Source organism: Aedes albopictus, chromosome 3 (assembly GCF_035046485.1).
Source record: "Aedes albopictus strain Foshan chromosome 3, AalbF5, whole genome shotgun sequence".
Taxonomy (NCBI): domain Eukaryota; kingdom Metazoa; phylum Arthropoda; class Insecta; order Diptera; family Culicidae; genus Aedes; species Aedes albopictus.
This window is the reverse complement of record NC_085138.1, coordinates 338,916,314-338,939,534: the sequence shown is the minus strand read 5'-3', so window position 1 is coordinate 338,939,534 and position 23,221 is coordinate 338,916,314. Positions and strand designations below refer to the sequence as shown.

The 23,221-nt window shown below is 40.7% G+C and overlaps 1 protein-coding gene across 3 annotated transcripts in view; it reads right to left on the bottom strand.

Annotated features, from left to right (window-relative positions):
- LOC109424719 (FHIP family protein AAEL005291) overlaps window positions 1-23,221 on the bottom strand; it is a gene marked incomplete at its 3' end in the record, with an annotated part of 80,303 nt that overhangs the window by 41,486 nt on the left and 15,596 nt on the right. For all 3 annotated transcript variants that reach the window (XM_029865242.2, XM_029865241.2, XM_029865240.2), the window contains 1 exon segment: window positions 1,285-1,942. In XM_029865242.2, coding sequence (XP_029721102.2) covers window positions 1,285-1,482 — 198 coding nt within the window.

Genomic DNA, 23,221 nt, shown 5'->3' with positions numbered 1-23,221 from the left:
TCCGTACTTCCTCCCGAGATTTTTCTTAGAGGTTTTCAGAGTTTCTCCTTCATTTTTTTTAATATTTCCTCCTGGGATTATTCCAACAGTTTTTTTTTTTCGAGATATATCAGGAGTTCTTTCGAAGAACCTGTCCAATAAGTCGGCGAAGTTTTTCACAAAACTTCACCGGGATTTGTTCAGATATTTCTCGAGCATCGAAACAGAAATTCTTGAAGGAATTTTAGGCTTAATTCTTGAGAGAATCACTAGATAAATTCCTGAACTAATACACGGAATTATTGAAAAAATCAATAAAGAAATTTCATGATACATCTCTAGAGGAATTCCTTTAGAAATTCGCGCTAAAAGTCGTTCCTGAAGAAATCCCAACAAAAATTCTGAAGGTATTAAAGAAGGAATGCCTGAGAAAATCTTCATGGGAATATCTGAACCGATTCTTTAAGAATTCTCCGATGAAGTCTCGGAGGAATTCCTGGAGGAACACCAGTAGAAACTCTTGGAGCAACACCAGCAGAAATTCCTGGAGGAAGCAGAAACTACCCTACAGATATCCATGTTGGATATTTTGATCCAGTCCCTATATAAATCTCGGCATCTCTGCACCAGTGATTTCTGCCCCAGCGTCGCAAGTTTGAGATGTCTTTCTTACACACCAGACGCTTTCAGCTAAATTTTACCGGTTGAAGGGTCCAGCAAAATGTTATGCTAAACTTTCAGCAAAATTTTCCGAATTTCAACAAAAAAATGCTTGAGTTCAGTAGAGTTTACTGAAAGAATCAGCAAATTCAGAAAGTTCAGAAAACTTTACTGACCTTATTCGAATAACAGTCAGCTCCATTTGAACAAAAGTAGGAATTGAGAAAACTGCATTTGAAGTTTAAAAACTCGATTCCATTAACAATTTTGAAAAATCGTTAAAAATTGAAAAAATATTTCGTTCATCTCGAAACCTTCGCAGATTGCTTTGCACCTCAATACATAACAAAATATTATGTTTACTACAAAATTTATCAGTTTTGTGTTAGAGTACAACAATCCATGATGGAACTGTTATGCGGGTACTTCCAATATGGGTCGCTCATGATTTGGTATTTTTTCACACATTTACATCAGAGTTTAAAATTTTCATTTTCAATGAGTGAAATTCAACGTAAATTTTGAAAATTCTCAACTGAGAGATCAAAATAAAATCAGATTTTTGATACTTACATTCATCGATCAAAATTTATCAATATCAATAATCATAAATTAAAAATACATATATTTTCTGAATCATCTTACCTCCGACCGCTGAATGATCTCGTACGCCTGCTGCCAGTGTATGCAGAAACTATCGTAGCACGCCTTCGGATCACACTCGGACGCGTCGAACGCCCGTACGGTTCCGTTACTGGAGCTACCACCGCGACCACTGGCGCCGGCACCGCTCCCGGCTTTGTTAAAACTTTGCCGCAGCGGGCTAGACCGAAGCCAGCTCATTTTGGGGGCGATCTGTGTGCACTACTTTCTTGCGGGATTATTCACCAATTTTCTTTACACTACTTCTTCGTACAGATTTTTTTTTTTACAAATCTTCTGGCGTGGGTGGTCCCACTTTTTTCTTTGCTCCTTAACGTTGACCACAACGTGACACTTTCCTACACGGGGTCGATGCTTCGAAGGTAACCCACCACCACGTTCGCCACCCACGTTTCTTCAACGTCACTTTTGCACCACCACCACCACCGGAGGCACCATGTGCGCCTATCGCAGTTCTTTTCGCTATGTAACTTCTTCTTCGTTCAACTTGCTGCTGCTACTGCTGGTGGGATCCATCGAATCAAATTTACACATTTCCCATCGTAATCACTCCTATACTGACACTTCTCGCCTCGCGTTTTTCGCACCACTGCTGCTTGTTAGCTGCCGATCCTCCTATCAACCGCCAGGCCACATCGAGCTGGAATGATCGTTATTATTTATTATTGTTGTTGTTGCTTTTGGAAGGCTTGCAGCCAAACTTATGGCTTTTCTAGCGTAGCATGTGAAATGGAGCTCAAGTGCTGGAAACGGTATTAAGAGTAAATTTCAAGTAGATATCCCAAGCAGCAAAATTAATTTTGGAATGCTCTTGAAGAGTTCTTTAAGAGCATATCCTGTCCTTTAAAACTAAGTAAAAACTATTTAAGCTCCATAACTAGGACAACCCAACCATAAACCTTTCATAAGACTATGGAGGCCCATACTAGTAACGGTATTAAAGAGTGGATTACAAGAATTTCTTAAAACCTTATACGCTATTCTAAGACTGGTTTTATAGTTGTATTATAAGAAAATTATCCGTTCCAGTTGGCTGTTGTTAAACTGAAAACCAAATTGAAATAAATCTTCATCGAAGTAAACTGCATGCATCATCAAAAACTATGTCAAATTCCTATCAAATTCACATTGAAATTCTAAACATCTTTATGGCTTGTTAACTGTCGCACAAAATACATAAAAAACTTTGTGAATATGTCATCTGAAACTCAAAAAATAGAATGGAGTGCGCTCCACAGAGATAATAGGAGCAGCAAGAAACTTTGATTTGTGATGCATAGAAAACTTTAAATCGTGAAAGTTTTGTCTGAGCGTCAAATACTAAAATTTGTTTATTTACATTTTTAGTCTTTTATCGCCTGAAAGTACTTGCTCTTACTTAGGAAGATATTTCTGAATATATCTACAAATGTCTCTTAAAACTGCTCACAAGATCGTGTGTGAAACTTAGTTTTATGTGCAGTATACATTTGAAGAGTTTTTTTTAACTAAATGATATAAAACTAATAAAACTAATAAGAGTAAGCAGTGCTATGACAAAGCTATCGTAAAACAAAAATAAAATCACTTAGAATAAGAGGATGGGATTGTGAAAATAAACGATTCTAGATATTGTATCTTGTTCTTACTAAAAGCAATCTTTTGGGAAATCTAATAAAATGTGAAATTTGCACTTTAGAATCAGTAAGGCAATGGTAATTTGCGTTTCGAAAACCATTAATCGTATACAATAGGACAGCCGGTTGTCATGTTACGGTCGTCATGTAGTACAGTAAGGACCCGATTTTGGGCTTTTTATTTATGAAAAAATGATCTGAGTTCGTCAGCGACAGAGCAGCAAGTGAAGTGAGGAGTTACGGAGGTAGGGGCCTGTCCATACACTACGTAGACTTTCAAGGGGTGGAGGGGGGTCTGTCCAAAGTCTACGCTCCATACAAATTTCGAAAATTTCGTATGGAAGAAAGTCTACGAGGGGGGAGGGTATCAGTAGGTCGGCTCTAGTGGCACGTTCTCCTTCATTTGGGAAATTTGTGCCATAGAGGGGGGAGGGGAGGGTCTGAGATAGCCTAAAAAAAGTCTACGTAGTTTATGAACAGCGCCTAGGAGGGGAGGGTCTGCTTTGTGATGGGATTTTAAAGTAAACCTTCAGTGCCTTGGCTAATAAATGTGTGTTTAGTGTGTTTATTTTTCATTTTACAGCAGAACTGTTTAATCTATTACTTCTTCTTCTTCTTCTTGTCATAACATCCCTACTAGAACACAGCCTACCAGATTATAAGCAATTGTGGCCTACAGAAGACAGTTGACGGCAGCGGAAGCGAAACTGGTTTGGTTAGCGCAGCTTAAATCATAACGTCTAGCTTTAGCTGTTAACGAATGAAAATGAACCAACATTTGATTGTCAAGTGTGTCATAACACATACTACCTGCATTGGCAATCTCCGTAGAAATCCCTAGAAGCATCCCTAGAGGAATGTCTGAAGCATTTCCTGAAAAATCATTGAAGGAATTTCTATTGCAATCTTTAAAGGAATCTCTGTTAGGATATCAGATGAAATTCATTGAGAAATCCATGGAAGAATTCCTGAAAAAAGTACTGGGGAAATATCTGAAGCAGTTCTAGGAGGAATCACAGTAGAAATAGGTTGATAAATTTTAGCATGAATTCCAGGGGAATTTCTAAAAAGAATTTCTAAAGGAATTTCAGAAGCAATAAATACCAAAAGATATTCGTATAGGAATACCAAGAGATCACCCTGGAAAAAATACCAAGAGTAACCCGGGGAATTCCATAGAGGATGTCCAATTGGGAAATCTTATAGAGGAATTCTAGTGAAAACTCTGGAGGAATTTTTATATGAGTAATAACTGAAGGCATTAATAGAGGAACATTTCAAGAATCTTCTCCAGTGTCAATGATGAGTTTCATGGCAGCTCCACCGATGCAAACAGTCGCTGTCCGTTTCTTCGAGTCCAGATGGAAAAGATCGAATGTTTCCACTTCTGCATCCATTGTATGGGCTCCATCATCCGTGCGTTCAATTTCTCGAATGTACTGCTTCTTCCTGATGCTTGGTCTGTTAGAATTGGTGGTTTCGGTAGAGTTGCGATGTTTCCTTATCTGACGGCAGCAACGGGCAAAATGTCCAACTATTCCACAAAGTATAAATTCTTCAACATTAATTTTGACAATGATATAGCTTAATGGGGCACGTTCGATGTAGTACTAGATTTGTAGTAATGAGCTGAATTTGTGTATGGTGAGAAGGTCAATTCTCCGTTTATGCTAAGAAATGGCGCAAAAAGCGTGGGTATTATGATTCCTTGCCTAATTGTATGTTGTTTGAGCAAAACTTTGGATAACTATATTGTTTATGTTGCAAGAAATGGAGAAAACAGCAACACTGTTGCCCAAAGTTTTGCTCAAACAGCATCAAATTAGGCAAGGAATCATAATACCCACGCTTTTTGCACCATTTCATTGCAGAAACGGAGAATTGACCTTCTCACCATACTAAAATTCAGCTCATTACTACAAATCTAGTACTTCACCGATCTGTCCTATTGAAATTGGCCTAATGTCACCCCTTCTACCCCCCAAAAAACATCAAAATTCGAACAAAAAACTAGGAGTGTGTAATGTCTGAGACATAACCGCAATGTTGACGTAGGACTAATTTTTAACGCATAATAAAGAATTTGGGGCTCACAGATGAAGTAAACGTGTATCTATTCAGCAAAAATAACGGCCAGAGTAAAATCACTATATGCTAAAGACTCAAAATCTGGCGATTGTTGCTGGTAATGATGATTCCCGTATCATGACGATGATGCTGCCGAGCAATGCCTTTAAAGCGCATTTGACAGGTATCCTACTCGATTGGAATGACATTGACAGTAAATTTGGAATTTCAAATACCAAATATACAGCGGTGTATATTTAGTATAAAAATTAAACTTTATCGATAAACTAAACTATAAAAATTAGAATTAGTTGAATTTCTAGAAATAATTGAATAATGCTCCAAATAACTCTTTCGGAAGCTTTGGGGCCCTTGAAAGAACCATTTTGGTATAATTCATTGCCACCCATGCCGCCACCACCGATTGATCCGAAAAGAATCGAGGCTTCATTGGACAGAGGGCGGTGCCACCCGCTTGCTCATCCGTTGAAGCGGATCTTTTTTGGGATCTTGCTGCTGCTGCCACCGACAATCCATGAAAGAATCGGGGCCCCGGCAAACAAAAAGTGACGCCAATCGAATTTTCGTTTGCCGAGGCGGATTTTTCTTTGGATCTTGCTTCCGCTACTGCCTCCACTGCCGATGGATCCGAAAAGAATCGAGGCTTCATTGGACAGAGGGCGGTGCCACCCGCTTGCTCATCCGTTGAAGCGGATCTTTTTTGGGATCTTGCTGCTGCTGCCACCGACAATCCATGAAAGAATCGGGGCCCCGGCAAACAAAAAGTGACGCCAATCGAATTTTCGTTTGCCGAGGCGGATTTTTCTTTGGATGTTGCTTCCGCTGCTGTCTCCACTGCCGATGGATCCGAAAAGAATCGAGGCTTCATTGGACAGAGGGCGGTGCCACCCGCTTGCTCATCCGTTGAAGCGGATCTTTTTTGGGATCTTGCTGCTGCTGCCACCGACAATCCATGAAAGAATCGGGGCCCCGGCAAACAAAAAGTGACGCCAATCGAATTTTCGTTTGCCGAGGCGGATTTTTCTTTGGATCTTGCTTCCGCTACTGCCTCCACTGCCGATGGATCCGAAAAGAATCGAGGCTTCATTGGACAGAGGGCGGTGCCACCCGCTTGCTCATCCGTTGAAGCGGATCTTTTTTGGGATCTTGCTGCTGCTGCCGCTTACAATCCATGAAAGAATCGGGGCCCCGGCAAACGAAAAGTGACGTCAATCGAATTTTCGTTTGCCGAGGCGGATTTTTCTTTGGATGTTGCTTCCGCTGCTGCCTCCACTGCCGATGGATCCGAAAAGAATCGAGGCTTCATTGGACAGAGGGCGGTGCCACCCGCTTGCTCATCCGTTGAAGCGGATCTTTTTTGGGATCTCGCTGCTGCTGCCGCCGGCAATCCATGAAAGAATCGGGGCCCCGGCAAACGAAAAGTGACGCCAATCGAATTTTCGTTTGCCGAGGCGGATTTTTCTTTGGATGTTACTTCCGCTACTGCCTCCACTGCCGATGGATCCGAAAAGAATCGAGGCTTCATTGGACAGAGGGCGGTGCCACCCGCTTGCTCATCCGTTGAAGCGGATCTTTTTTGGGATCTTGCTGCTGCTGCCACCGACAATCCATGAAAGAATCGGGGCCCCGGCAAACGAAAAGTGACGCCAATCGAATTTTCGTTTGCCGAGGCGGATTTTTCTTTGGATGTTGCTTCCGCTGCTGCCTCCACTTCCGATGGATCCGAAAAGAATCGAGGCTTCATTGGACAGAGGGCGGTGCCACCCGCTTGCTCATCCGTTGAAGCGGATCTTTTTGACGTTGAATAACGTCGTTCGGCAAGATATGGGGGTACAATTCAGAAAACAGAAAATTTGAGCATGTAACGAAAAGTGGTTAGGTTTTGACCGCTAATAACTTTGTCAATTCTTGATGGATTTTCAATCTTTTTGCATGAATCTATCAGAAATTTATTTACGCGTCGAATCCATGCTAGGTAAATATTGATTTTCAATAGTAAACTATTGAAAATTTGAGAAAAGTGAACCCATGTTTTATCCAGCCAATCACGTTCGAGCACAGTTTTGGATTTTTCCGTCGACCGCCGAGCAGTATAAAAGATAATCTTCTTCTCCTCTTCCTTCATTATTCATCAATTCGTCGACGGGAACGCATCGGCGGAGAGCTGTGCAGTTTGCTCCGTTTGCGTTTTCGTTTAGTGTTCTTTTGCAAGCCGAGCGCGGTGGTCGGTGCGCATCTTCGCGGCAGCACGAGTGGAGTCGCCAACCGGATTAGAGACGGAGGAGCACAGCTCGGTTTCCCTGTTTGCATTTTCGCTCTGCATTCTTTGTCATGCAGAGCGCGGTGCCACCGCAGCGGTGGTTGTCGACGTTTGTGTGTGGTCGTACGGTGCGCGGCAGACAATTGGAGTCGCCAACCAGATTAGAGGACTTTTCATCATTGAACAACATCACCGCTACTATTCCGAATTTGGAAACATACGGAATTGCATCTCCAAACGCACTTGCAATTATTTTGCAAATCCAAGCAGTCCTTTTAAGGGCTATTAAACTATCCCACAAGAGAGGAGACTAGGAGGACTACAAATCGAATCTTCTGCAGGCGATAATTCAGAATTTTCCTAGCAAGTATCGACATTTTAAAACCAACTACTACAAAAGCGTCGTCGGATGCGGTGGGGTCGGCGAGAGCGCTTTTGCGTTTCGCTTTCACCACACTGTCGACCGCGGTAGATGGACGGACGGACGTACCACTGCCAACCGAGCGATAGCGGCGGCGGTGGAATTGAAGAACCACCAAATTTTCATCATCGCAGCGCGCCTCATTTGCACTTCCAACAACGGAGCCAGCACGAAGGAAGTGATCTCCAAGATTTCAAGCAGATTTGATTTTGCCAAAATCAATTTAAACAGCCCTAGAATTTAAACAGGGCTAGAAATCCAATTTTCTGCAGGAGTTAATTCTGAATTTTCCTATGTCGGCACTTGACATTTTGAAACAAACTACTACAAAAGCGTCGTCGAGCGCGGTAGACGCACCGCTGGCAATCGAGCAGTGGTGGTGGCTCATTCGTATTTTCTCAGTGCGGTAGCGGAGCAACTGGGAATAATTATTTACTTCATCGGAGCTAACCTGGTCCCGCGTGAATTGAAATTTCAACCCTCGTCGAACAAATCCCTTCTGAAAGTTGACCATATTTTGGTTTCGCGAAATCAAATTTAAACAGTCCTTGTGAGGGCTACAATTCTGAATTTTCTGCAAGAGTTATTAGCAAATTCTCCTAGATAGTGAAAACACGTAAGGGTTCGTTATATTAAATATTAATATTAAATATTTCGTAACGCTAAGGGGTAGGGAGGGGGTCTAGCGCCGCGTTACGCTCCAAACAAAATTTCCCATACAAAAAGTGTTTCGTGGGAGGGGGAGGGGGTGTGCAATTGTCAAATTTTGTGTAGCGTAATATGTGAATGAACCCTAAGTGTCAACATTTCAAAACTTGTGAGACTTGTGAGGAGGAGGAAGCTACTACGGAAGTACATGATTTCATCTGTATCGCAAAATCCAAACGGCCAAATCTAAGTGCAGGTGGAGTAGCAATTCACCAGAAGAGAACTACTATCATGGCGATTCCGTATTCAGTGCGTAAACTTTGCGCTAGCTATGATCCAGAACTGGATCTTGCAGATGAGTACGGCGACATTTGCGCAGTTGAGATAAATATTCAAGGGAGTCCTGCGTTGCTGATTTGTATTTTCATTTCGAAAGGTATATAGTCAACATGATCATTCCGTTATTTTCCTCATTATACATTTTGCTTCTTTAACTAGACACCACAATCAAGCAGAAGAAGCTATTTTTGGCACGAAACTTGATTCTTCTTTTCAATGACGAGGTGCCTATGGTCGTCACCGATAACTTTGGGATCGACATATCCATGAAGGAAAACTTGGAATTCGTGGATTTCATGAAGAAGTATCTTCGGTTTGATCTGGCGTCAGACCCTGCTCAAGCAACAACTGCAAGGGGATCTGACATTTACGCGAAATGTGAAGTGTGAGACTAAGAGATGATATTCGTACTTCCTCCACCACCGACCGATGCTGACACTATTTGAGTGTTAAACAGGTAGTTTACCGGATAAACTCTGATTAGCCAGTAATAATGATTTCACATTCCTCCAAACAGCCACACCAACCGACTTCAACCAACTTCTCAACCTTCATCGGCATCAAGATGCATGACATGACGATAAATCATTCTACATGAACATCAAAATGTATAAATCATCATCTTCAATCCAACAAACGGCCCTTTTCAGGGCCACAGAAAATTCCACTCAAGAGTTGATTTTCGAGTTCGCATGGCATCCTTCACTAAACTAACATCAAGGTCTATAAATAAACATCTACAATCAAACCAAAGGACCCCAAAACTTCGTATCAGAGTCTATATCAACTTCAATACAGCATTCAATAGTCGAAACTAATGCATAAACGGACGTTATTCAACGTCAGACTTGCGGTCGTATCTAGTATACAACCCCTCCAACTTTTTGGGATCTCGCTGCTGCTGCCGCCGGCAATCCATGAAAGAATCGGGGCCCCGGCAAACGAAAAGTGACGCCAATCGAATTTTCGTTTGCCGAGGCGGATTTTTCTTTGGATCTTGCTTCCGCTACTGCCTCCACTGCCGATGGATCCGAAAAGAATCGAGGCTTCATTGGACAGAGGGCGGTGCCACCCGCTTGCTCATCCGTTGAAGCGGATCTTTTTTGGGATCTTGCTGCCGCTCGGCGCTGTCCGTCCGCTGCTGTGTGTGCCGATGAAATGATCGAAATGAGTGTGTGCACCACTTATATAAGTTTCGTCGTGTCGCCTCACAGAACTATGCTTGATTGTGATTGGTTGGGTAAGACTGATCTCGAGCTTTTACTAATTTTCAGCTCCAGCCTCAGTCAAGGCACATCATTCAATTGAGCCCCAGCTAGGAAGCATAAATTTGTGGTGTTGTAGGTTTAAAGCTTTTACCATAGTTGATGACGTCAAACCCGACATCAACCTATCATTCACCTATTTTGATTTTAGCCACCAAACCTAACATAGACCCAATAGTTGATCGATGTTGGTCCAACAGTGGCCCAACATTCGATAAAAATTGACCCGACTTTAACCCGACATTCGACATTTTTTCAGTCTGGCGGAATCCAGAAAGAAATCAGAGGGAACAGCTTTTATACCCCTAGATTAGCAGATGCAGCTCCTCCCATTCGGCTGGCTTTCCAGAATATTTCATTTGCATGGCCCGCCCCGCCTGCTTCAGACGCTTCAAACGATTAATCAACCCAGAAATGGAAAAAAAATTCATTAAGCGTTAAAGTAAACAAAATATTGGATGATTTAGATCATTTTAATTCGAAAATTGTTAGAGTTAAACAATGTTTTACGGAAAATAGTTCTGATAGGGTAATGCGTTGCTGAATTCTGGGTGGAACCATTAGTGGCCGGAATTCAATCATTCATTTTTCGGGTGAACCACACTTTTCTCGATTGATGGAGTAAAATTATCTGATTTACAACTCTTGAAGAATCATTTTTTGGTGATCCTGATAAGGACCGTTTGATAAAGTAACGTTTTCAGGAAGAAAATGGCATGAAACCGCCTTGCCACGCAATGCGTGTTGGTTTTCTCCGTGCTAATCCTGCAGGATGCCACCGAAAATTGGTAGGCCGCTTTCTGCCGTGGATAAGATTCATGACGCTATCAGCACGATAGCCGAGAGTCGCCGATGGGTAGTGCTCAGGTGTGGAGGTGACATCCACCCTGCTTGACTGATCCAACGAAAATGACGAAAGAAATCAGAGGGAGCAGCTTTTATGCCCTAGATTAGCAGATGAAGCTCCTCCCATTCGGCTGGCTTTTCAGTATATTTTATTTGCATGACCCGCCCCGCATGCACCAGACGCTTGAAACGGTTAATCAATCGAGAAATGAGAAAATTTCCATTTAACGAATAAAGTAATCAAAATATTGTAAGGTTAAGATCATTTTAACTCGAACAACGTTATAATTTATCGATGTTTCACGAAAAATGGTTCGGATAGGGTTGATAAATTCCGGATGGAACCATTAGTGGCCGGCATCATCATTCTTGCGGGGCCACCAAGCATTCAATCTTTCACTTTTCGGTTGCACCACACTTTTACCGATCCATGATGGAATGAAATAATTATCTGATTCACAACTCTTGATGAATAATTTTCTATGGTCCTGAAAAGAACCGATTGAATATTGAAAGATTTTAGACAAAAAATGACATGAATTTATCATGCCACGCAATGCGTGTTGGATTCCTCCGTGCTGAATGCTGAACGCCGTCGAAAATTGGCCCGCCGCTTGTTGCCCTGGATGTTCCTGATGCTATCATCAATGCGCCACCGCCAATCAATCGGCGAAAGGACCGAGCCCCGAGGACAGCGACGCAACTCGCAAATTCGTATGTCGCTGATCTTTCTGTGGATTTTGCTGCCTCTGCCACCACCGCCGAGCAATCGATGAAACGTATTCTTTCCTTCGTCTGCCGCGTTAGACGGTTAGAAGGCGAATGTGCAACAGCACCCTTGCCGACAACCACCGACGCCGAGCCAACACGGCCGTCAAAGAATAATGAGCGAAAACGCAAACGAAGAAAGTGGGCAGCTCTCGTTCGATGCGTTCACCTCGAGACGACAAAGGCAAATGAGGGAAGATGCGAAGAAGCAGTAGCTTTTATATTCGACGGGAGCATCCAAAATGTGCTCCAAAATGTGCTCGATCGTGATTGGCTGGAATAAACATGGGTTCACTTTTCCCAATTTTTCAATAGTTTGTTATTGAAAAACAGCAAATATTATTATTGGACATAATTGGTGTAAACATTTGCAATCGATTGGTGCCAAAATTTTGAAAATTCAACAAGAAATGGCTGAGCTATTAACGCTCAAAATCTCCACTTTAAACGTAACGCGGCTGATTTCTGAAAATTTAGAATGACACCCGGTATAGAAAAGAGAGACGTAGTCCTACGTCAAAAGTACAATGTGAGAAAATATCGCTTGCAAATCAAAACTTGCGATAAACCATCAGTATCTAGTCACTTTTAAATAAGATCACATACAAACAAACGGAACAAAGTTACCCTTCAGGCCCAATGTCACCCCGGCGGTACATCACTAGAGGTGTTCTTGTAGAAATTACTGCATAAAGTTCTGCAGGAATACCAGTGCGAATTTCTGGAGGAATCCCAGTAGGAGTTACTGAAGGAATTCCATAGGAAGAATGCATGATCGATTCTTAGGAAAATATTAGAAAGGGTTCTTATAGAAATTTCCAAAAAAAAACTTGGAGGAACTCCAGCAGAAGTTGCTCGATTAATCAAAGCAGATATATATGGAGAAATCCCAGCAGGGTTTCTTGAAAGATTCCCTATGAAAATCCCTGGATAAATTCACGTAGCAATTCTAGGAGGAATTTTTGGAGGTCCTAAGATAAACCCCTGGATACATCACTAAGGGAGTTCATGTAGAATTTTTTGAATAAAAAAGTCCTGCAGTAATACCAGCATGATTTTTTGGATGAATCCCAGCAGCAATTCCTGAAAGAATCTCAAGAAAAGCTTCTGAAGGAATGGTTGGAAACATCTTAAAGGGAAATATCTAAATGGATCGTTATGGAATCCCCGGAACATATCCTTGAATAATTTCCGGCGGAATTCTTAGAGAAACACTAGCAAAATACCTACAAGAAACAAACCAAGAATTTCTGGAAGTGGCTTTAGTCCAAGAATCTTATATTCGTAAGGGAAATTTCTATCTAGGAAACTTTCTAAACCCGGATACTTTCAGTAAAAATGAAATGGTAAACTCGTGTGTCATGCCTCGAGCATGTGTGCTTGACAACAACGCAATCGTTGCCGTGCTGATCTCTGAACTAATCACCAGAGATGTATATGTGTTGTCACAATTGCTGTATCTGTTGGAATCCCCTAAAGGAAATACGTCTATTGTTCGGTTTATCTACCGCGTGATGAACCATTTCTTACGAATGTTTTCAAACAAGTCATAGCATACTGTATTTCAAAAGGCCTTCCGCTAATTGTTGGCAGTGATGCTAATGCTCACCATATCATCTGGGGCAGCTCAAACATTAACTTGAGAGGCTCCAATTTGATGTACAGATAGTACAGTACAGATCTTGCATTACTTAACATAGGCAACCGCTCAACCTTCATGGTATCTGCTAGAGACGAAGTGTTAGACATAGGGTATCAGAACATCGGCTCAAGCGGCACGTTCTCCTCCAAATGGGAAATTTGTGCCATCACCATATAAAGCCTGTCTCATCACTTACCTGAAGGAAAGTAGAAGAGGAAGGAAAAGGGAAGAGGGAAAAGTAAGGAAATTGGGAAAAAGCCTTGAAAGGCATAAAACGCCAAGACGTAAAGAAACACGAATGTTTTTTTTTTTGTCTTTATTATAGAGACTTTCAGCCTGGGGCTGGTTCGTCTCTTAAAAACACGAATGTCAAATATCCGATTAATATTAACAGAAAAATGATTCTACGCAAATCAGTTCATTCAGATTGAACAGCTTTTTAAAGCATTAGCAGCTTTGCCTGCCGCAGCATAGAGCAACAAGAAATAGTGATATGAGTTTCACTTTTCTATAGGCGTCACATCAGACGCATTACGCTGATGCAGTTTATGTACTGCATAGCTGTCAGGGTTACGCCAACACCAAAAAAACCACTAAGGTTAAACATATAAAATGTTATTCAACGAGTGTTGCAATGCAAATCAAGATTGATTTGAGACGTGGTTTACAACCACGAAAAGAAGCTTACAACTGATATCATCGAGAAGACGAAGATCCAATGTCCAGCAGAACGGAAAAGGGAATAATAATAATAATAATAATACGGTTTTAATGCTTGTAATAGTTCATTATTTATTCAATTCAATTTTGTGGAAAATTTGGCATGTTATTTTAACAATCCTTTTTCTTAGGCTCTGAGAGTTTCAGTGTAATTTGTGTGAAGCGGTAGAAAATTTTGAAATCACTTTTGCTTAATAATTGCGATGAATTATCATCTATCCCGAAGACAATAAATCTACGACCATCGGATCGTTCCCGATTAAGAGAAAAAATTCTCCAAAACTGAGTGTTTAACCCGGGATTAAGACGAGCGATGTTTCTCAGTACGTCATCAGGACGTAGACGTTCCCTTATGTAGCGAGGGAAAATTCCAACAAACCGTTGGAGTGCTGGAGGAGATACAAAGTTCTTCACGGTGAACTTAAACTTGAACGAAGCTGAGCTCAGTTGATTTAACGAGCACGTCAACCATTCCAGGCTGAAGGTGTCCGCCGCCTCGATCCACAGATCGCCACCGGAGAACCCAAACCCAACAAATTTGGCCTGGTCTGTGTTGGGAGGAATCAGGTCTTGCAGAGTGGCCAGCTCGCTCATCAGAAAGTCCATGAAATCCTGATCAATCGCTGAATTGCGACAGACCAAAAGACGGAGGTTTCCTTCATTTTTGGTCTTTTTTTCCTTGCTGATCTTCGAACTGGTTGCGGCCCGTTTTCCGTTACGTTGTACGTTGCCGTCATTGACGATGATTCTGGCGTTAGATGTTGAAGGTATGTTTTTCATATTGTTGTCCAACGGCGGTACGTTGGTCACAGGGAGCACAGAAGTTACTGTGGATTGCGACGTGGAAGCTATTGTAATAGCTTCATCACCGCTTGATGCAAGCAGTCCATCGGTGTCGTAATTGATGTCCATAATTTGAATTGCGCCGACGGGAGTATCCATAAAAGGGTTCAGTTTCGCAGATAAGATGCTTAATGCAAAAGCTCCTTCACGAGGACGACAAAACGTGGCACCGAACCGAAGAACGTGTGGACTATGACAAAAGCAATGGATTTGAAAACGAGTCAAACACAATTGACTGGACGAAACAATGCCAAGCAAGGGATTAGCGGCAATGTGTGATATCGATCGAATAGGAAAGTATTGTCCTCCGAGGCAGCAGAGGAATTGTTTGTGTATTGTGTAGTAATGTGTATAGCAGTATGGGTATACAGAAATGCGCATCGGTATGCGATATACAGAACTTGTTCGATTTCAGAAACATTTAAACTGTAACTGATATCAAATGGCCTGCTGAGGCAATATATTGCTAAGCAATTGTTTGTTTCAATTGAATTGTAAGTCATAGACATATGTAAATTGTTTTATTCAATAATGGTTAAAACGAATTAAAGCAAAGTAAAAATTTTGCGTTGCCAAAATCAAATGAGTACTGTATGTACAAACAATTAATGATGGATATCGGTGTGACGGAATACAAAAAAGAGAACATTGGCACTGCAACTTTCCAACAGTGCAAATAACACGGCATTGAATATAATGGACTTTCTATTAAAAGAAACGAATTTGTACTTACGGTTTAATTACGGCTCTGCATGTTGCAATAGGCACTTAACTGTGAATTTCCTTACCATTAGAGATTCATAATATGAAAGCAATTGAATGCCACACATACATATAGGTTTCACCTCTGTTAACAGCCTGCGAAGATAGCATACACCTTGCAATCTGACGCCAACCGACCCATAAAAATCAACGTTGTTTCACTATTTTGACACTATAATCTACAAAACATTTGTTCATTTGCAAGATTAAGCACTAACACTTTTTAAAGAAAAATGAAAACTATTTAAATATATAGAAAACCAGCAGAAATACATTATTTCCCGAAGAGGCCGTATCGCACTCGACCGGCTCCACTCTGCTCTCAGCTCTGCTCTTTGGAGGTCCTAAGATAAACCCCTGGATACATCACTAAGGGAGTTCATGTAGAATTTTTTGAATAAAAAAGTCCTGCAGTAATACCAGCATGATTTTTTGGATGAATCCCAGCAGCAATTCCTGAAAGAATCTCAAGAAAAGCTTCTGAAGGAATGGTTGGAAACATCTTAAAGGGAAAGATCTAAATGGATCGTTATGGAATCCCCGGAACATATCCTTGAATAATTTCCGGCGGAATTCTTAGAGAAACACTAGCAAAATACCTACAAGAAACAAACCAAGAATTTCTGGAAGTGGCTTTAGTCCAAGAATCTTATATTCGTAAGGGAAATTTCTATCTAGGAAACTTTCTAAACCCGGATACTTTCAGTAAAAATGAAATGGTAAACTCGTGTGTCATGCCTCGAGCATGTGTGCTTGACAACAACGCAATCGTTGCCGTGCTGATCTCTGAACTAATCACCAGAGATGTATATGTGTTGTCACAATTGCTGTATCTGTTGGAATCCCCTAAAGGAAATACGTCTATTGTTCGGTTTATCTACCGCGTGATGAACCATTTCTTACGAATGTTTTCAAACAAGTCATAGCATACTGTATTTCAAAAGGCCTTCCGCTAATTGTTGGCAGTGATGCTAATGCTCACCATATCATCTGGGGCAGCTCAAACATTAACTTGAGAGGCTCCAATTTGATGTACAGATAGTACAGTACAGATCTTGCATTACTTAACATAGGCAACCGCTCAACCTTCATGGTATCTGCTAGAGACGAAGTGTTAGACATAACGCTTTGCTCTAGTAGAATTAGTCACGAGCTGACCAATTGGCATGTGTCAGATGAAGAATCTTTATCTGACCATCGCTACATCTTTTTTGAACATTTAAATGTTACTTCATAAACATTGCGTTTCAGGAATTCCCGGTCAACATACTGGGATTTGACTCTGATCTTTTTACTGATTTGGTTGCGGCCAAATTTCATGGATACTCACCATCCATTGACACTCCAAGTGATTTAGAAGATGCCGTTGATACTACAACGACCTTTATCATGGAAGCTTTTGAAGAAGCATGCCCTCTACGGTCTGTGAAGATCACAGAGGAACCCCTTGGTGGAACTCTGATCTGGCGAAACTCGGGAAACAATGTAGAAAAAGTTGGAACAGACGAGGTTTGGCTGGTTCGGAGGCTTTCAGGTCGGCTCGCAAGGCCTACAGGAAAGCTCTTCGGTCTGCTGAACGATCCGACTGGATAAACCTTTGTACAAATGTTTTCAGTTTGAGTGAAGTCAGTCGGTTAAATAAAATCCTTGCTAAATCTAAGAATTTCCGAGAGATCGAACTTCGTTTGCCAAATGGCGATCTGACTTCCTCTGATGAGGAAGTTCTGGAATGCTTGTTCAGCACACACTTCCCTGGATGTGTGGATATTACATCTTCGGATGAACCTGATGTCTTTTCTTGTAGTTACGATTCCCTGACTTCGGCTCGGAGCATTGTAACTATAGAATCGATTGAGTGGGCACTTAATGGCTTTGCTCCTGGGCCAGATGGGATTTATCCTAGTTTGCTTCAGAAGGGATTTGATCATTTCAAACATGTTTTGAAAAAAAAAATTGTTTGCAGTTTTGCTACAGGGTATATTCCCAAATCCTGGCGAAATATTACTGTGAAGTTTATTCCGAAAGTGGGTCGTGCGTCGTATGAAAAAGCAAAGAGTTTCAGACCTATCAGTTTGATCTCCTTTCTTCTGAAATGTTTAGAACGCATTGTTGATCATCACATCCGTGATGTTCATCTGGCCAACGTGCCTCTTCATGTGAACCACCAATCTGGTAAGTCCACTGTGACTCTTTTCACAAGATTGTTTACGGTATCGCGAAATCATTCACTCAAAAGCAATCTTGTTTGGGTGTTTTCTTAGATATCGAGGGTGCCTTTGACAATGTGCCTTTCGATGCCATATTGGAAGCCGCACAGAGTCATGGTATATCTCCAATGATTTCCAATTGGATTCATCAAATGCTAAAAAAACGATATCTCTTCTCGACATTGCGTCAAGCAGCGATTAGGAAATTGAGTGTTTGTGGATGCCCCCAAGGGGGAGTCTTGTCACCGCTTCTGTGGAATCGTGTAGCAGATACGCTATTGAAGCATCTCTACTTATGGTTTTGCCGACGACTAGCTAAAATTGTTAGTTGGTATGTGCATCACCACCCTTTTCGACCTGATTCAGAGCGCTTTTCAAGTAGTTGAGGGTAGGTGCCGACAATATGGCCTTCAGGTTAATCCGAGTAAAACATCTATTGTTTTTTCAAGGAAAGGAACTCCTGAGTTTTTTTTAAGTTAAGGTATTTCGTATAAAGTTGGACCAGCCTAATGCTCATGATTGTGCTCAAACTCTTCACGTTTTTCAAGATTGATTCTATAGAATCATTTCAGAACCCTCCCCACATGTTACGCTAGGTTTCATAACTCCCCTATAACACAACCATAGTGCCAAACTGTCCACCAACCAACAGACAAAGCTAGAGGTACCACCATACGTCCATACAACACAATGGAACACGGCTTTTCACTACATTTATTTTCCCGCTGTACTGTGCGCCTCACATGCACCTACTTTTCCCATTCGCGAACGCGCGCGCGCGATTCGGATTTAATTAAAGCTGCGCGCTCTACTCCACTCCGCGCTTTTGTTTCTATATGCTCTCTTCTTTCTCTGTTATTTTTACTTTTATTTTTTGTCTGGAGGCATCGCAACACTGACTGGGGCTTCAATTAACTGCATTGCTTCGCTAGCTCGCCTGTCGCTGTCATATGGGATGATGGCGCGTGCAACTAGAACAAAATTTGCATTATGGTTTGCTATGCTGTGAATAATCGTCGTAAGTTTATCGCTTGCCAGTAGTGGGTCGGACGGGAGCGATAACACTCTGGAAGCACTTGCTGCCGAGTTTCAATTTCACCGCCGCCAGGTCATTTGTTCTTTGGTTTATCAATATAGACCGTGGTAGACCGGTTGTAATGAGGTGAGCAAGCTATGTGTAATGAGGGGGAGCCGATAGAGATTTCCTAATTAAAAGATAGAAACTTGAAAATAAATTGCTCTTTGCATATACGGTCTGCAATGGGCGAGTGAATGCATCATCAATTCCATTGAACACGCTTCTGAGGTTGCAAAACCATTTATTTCTGCTATTTCTTCTTATTTCTTGGCTCTACATTTCCGCTGGAACATGACCTGCCACTCTTCAATTTAGTATTCTTGCTGCACTTCCACAGTAGCTGATTGAAGAGCTCCTTTGCCTGCCATAAAATGAAAATTCTTTCAAAAGTGTCAAAAGTGGGTTTTTTTTTTGAGAAGGCTTTTTTGAGATACCGCAGAAGTTCATGCGAAAAATCCATCATAAGTTCCTTCGGGGATTCTCCCGTAGTTGTTTTTTTGAGATTTTCACTACAAGCGATTCCATTGGGATTTCCATGAAAAGATTGATTGATTTGTCTTTATTATAGAGACTATCAGCCCTTGGCTGGTTCGTCTCTAAAGTCCATGAGAAGATATTAATCCACAAGTTCCTTCTGAGATTCGTTTAGGAGCACGTTCGTTTTTTCAATGTAACATCTTGGACTTTCTTCAGAACTATTCTAAGGTGTCCGTTACGAATTCCTTATGGGATTCCTATAGACATCTGCTCGTACGATTTAGTTTGGTTATCTCTTGAAATTGAATAAGAATTATTGTTTATTGTTTGGATACCTAAACTGTTGCTAATCACTAGAAACTCTTCACAAGTTTCTTTTGAGAAACAACCAGATGCTCCTATTTAAATTTCTCCCGGTGTTCCTGCAGGAATTCCTTCAGAAAGTCTACCAGGAATTAGAATTATTCAAGAAATTCATTTTCCTCCTGAAATCTCTCCGGGAATTTTTAATTTTATATTTCTCCAAAAATTTCTTCATTGATTGCTCCAAGGACTACTTCTAAGATTCTTCAAAAAGTTTCATTAGGAAGTTCTTCTGGAATTGCGCACCGAAGACAGCAAGACCGAAAAAACGATGAAGTTCTGTTATTTTTTCAAGGCATTCCTCTAGAAATTTCTTTAGGGATTCTTCCACAAGTTACTTTTTAAGATCCTGTAGTATGTAGTTTCTTCAGTAATTCCTTGAAGAGTTCCTGCTTGGGATTTCTGCTAGATTCCCTCTTCAAATCATTTTTAGAAATTTTCCAGGTTCTTTTAGGGAATTCTTCAGGTTTTTTTGGAACCTCCAGGTAATCTGGGTATCTTCGTGGAGGTACTTCTGGGAAGTACCTATGAGAATTTCCACGGGAGTTTTTTTTGGAATACCAGCAGGAATTTCTTCAAGAATTTGTGCATAAATTCGTTATATAATTTTTCCAAGAGCTTCTGCTTAATTCCCTCCAGAATCGTCATTCAAATTTCTCGAGGATTTGCTTTATGTAATCCTTCAGGTGTTTATGGAATCCTCTAGTTGTTTTGGGAATCTGTCTCGAGATACTTCTGGGATTCCTCCAGAAATTTCTTAAAGGATAAAAATGGGAATTCTCCAGGAATTTCAGGAGTTTATTTGTTCCTCCAAAAGTTCCTTCTGGAGTTCCTGCACTCTGCTTGTATTCCGGCAAGTTCTTTTGGAATTCCTGCAGGAATTTCTTCTTAAATTTGTCATAAAATTCGTTCTAGTATTTTTTCAAGAGTTTCTTCTAGGTTGACTTAAGAATCGTCTTTACAATTTCCCCAGAATTTCTCGTCAAGGTGTTCATCGAATCCTCCAGATATTCGGGGAATCCTGGAGGTACTTTTCAAGAATTCTCCTTGAGGTACTTATAGGAATTCACTCGGAGTTCCTTTTGGGAATTTTTTACTGATAAACCCAAAATTGTTTTTGTTTAAAACCAGTAAACGGTTTTCCGAATTTTCAGCAAATTTCTCCACCGTCGGCTACGTTCCTTATGAATTCCTCCAAAAATTGTTCCTGATTTTCCTACGGAAGTTTCTTCTCAGATTCCTTCTAGAGTTCTTTCTGAGACTCATTCAGGAGTTTCTTCTGGAATTCCCCCAGGAGTGCCTTCAGAGATTGATCTAGGTAAGAGTTCATTCTAAGATTTCTGCAGAGGTTCCTTCGAGGGCCCACCAGGAGTTCCTACTGAAATTACTTCAACAGATTTTTTTCTGAATTTCAAATACCTCAACGTACATATGTACAGATGGGTAAATTATTGGTTAATGGCTAGTTTCCACCTGGTAAGTACTGTGTAAAAAGATAGGACAAGTAATGGTCACGTAAAACTTTTGCAATCAAAATTACTTAAGCGTTCGCAGTTGATAAGTAATTTGCAGCCAGAAAGATTTGCCAACAGATGGCACTGTCATGCGATGCTGTCAGTCATGTTGTTAATTTTCCGTACGGAATAATATGTCGATGTATTATTCCGTGAGTTAAAGTGGCATTTCTCTTTCGTTTTTGTTTCTTCTTTCGCACCAAAGACATCAGGGTGCATTAAGCTGTTAGTACACAGGGGCCTTAGGCATGTAGTACACAGCGTCAAATATTTTATTTATTTATTTGATTGTGGAAAACGCAATGGGTTCGGTAATGGAATGCGGAAGCACTGCGGTACGTACTAAAAAAATCTGCAAGTATGCCGCTGCGGCATAGGCGCCAACTTGTGACGTAGTTGGGGGGTCGAAGCTCTCCAAAATTGGACAAAATTCAACATTTTTCAGTCCAATGCACTAGTTTTCACGTGGATATGCCTGAATAAGCCTGAATAAGATGAATTGCATCGATATTTTCCGCATTCGATTGGTTTTGAAAGTCCTTGCCCCCCAACTACGTCACAAGTTGGCGCGTATGCGCGGCGAAACACAATGAGCACGGATATCCTGCGGTTAATTTCAGAACAACTCCAGCTCGGTGGATATGTTTGTTTCCTGGAAGAAAGGAATTATGTGAGAATCTGCAGCATTGCTCTTGCTCTGTTTTGCTCTATCAAAAGAAATCTGAGGTTTTCTAGTTCTCGAAAATTCCTAAAAAAAATTCTCTCAGAAGTTTCTCGATATTTCGTCTAGCACTGTGATTCCCAAAGTGGGCGAAATCGCCCCCCTGGGGGCGAAAATCAAGCCCAGGGGGGCGAAAATTCGGAAAATAAAAATTGGGGAGCGAAAATTATAAAAAGGGGACGATTTTTTAATGGTTGGAAATCTTCTATAAAATACGAAAGTCGAGAATGTCAACTGAATCATAAAAACTCCCTGACATTAAAGTTGACATTTTAAGATTTTTTCTAGAATTTTTGAAAAAATGTTGTTATTAGCATACTTAAACATCGACTTGATTAGAATTATTAGTGTTTATGTGGACTCTTTGGTGAAATTGTTTAAAAAAAAAAACAAGTATGAATGATACACGTATTTGTGAAGGATTTCTTAAATTCTGGAAATCTCAAAAATATATTAGGAATTATATTCACTATTCGTCTATCATGATAAATTTTAGTCAAAATTATGAAAGTAACAGAGTTTTTTTTTTCACGAATGGATGAGCATAGTTTGTAATCCGTAGGTGGATTTCTTCATAGAATTGTCAATCAAAAACATGTGGTTCAGACGAGTTTTATAACACTTTTCTAATGAAATTCTTCAAATAGTGTCTGGCAATATTTTAGAGAAGATTCTCGGAGGAATTTCAAACGTTACTAGGAGTTAATTTGAAAACTTTCTCAAAATTCAGAGTCAAATTTCATCAAATTTTTACCAAGAATGCTACAGTTTTAGCTTATTTGACAATTTAATTAAAACACAGGAAGCATTCAAATTTATACGAAGCACATCGATTTGGATTACTGGCTTTTTCTATTACTGGGAAAAGCAACTACATTTGAAAATATATCAATATTTTTCTGAGTTCAACTTTTTATACATAACATGGATTTTTTATTGTTCTCCATCAGTCTTAATTGAGTCCCTTTTAGAGTACTACTGGTAAAACATTTGATTGAGAATAGCGAGTGTTCATAGATGTCCGTTATATTTGAATTAAGCAATGCTCAATACTAGCATACAATACAATAAAAGTCACTACTAGCTTTGCCACACTAGCGCTTTTAAGGGTTTTAGCTAAGCACAGTTCCAGCCATCTTTTATAGGAAAATTAAATCCCACCTAGGGGGCGAAAATGCATTTTTAAAGCTCTAAGGGGGCGATACCTCCTAAAAGTTTGGGACTAGCATGTCCCCCAGAAGTTCACGGAAATTCTTCTAGAAGTTCTCCCCCAGGATATTATCAGGAATTCTTCCGGATTTTCCCGGATATTTTCGTGGGAGTTCCCCGGAAATTCCTCCA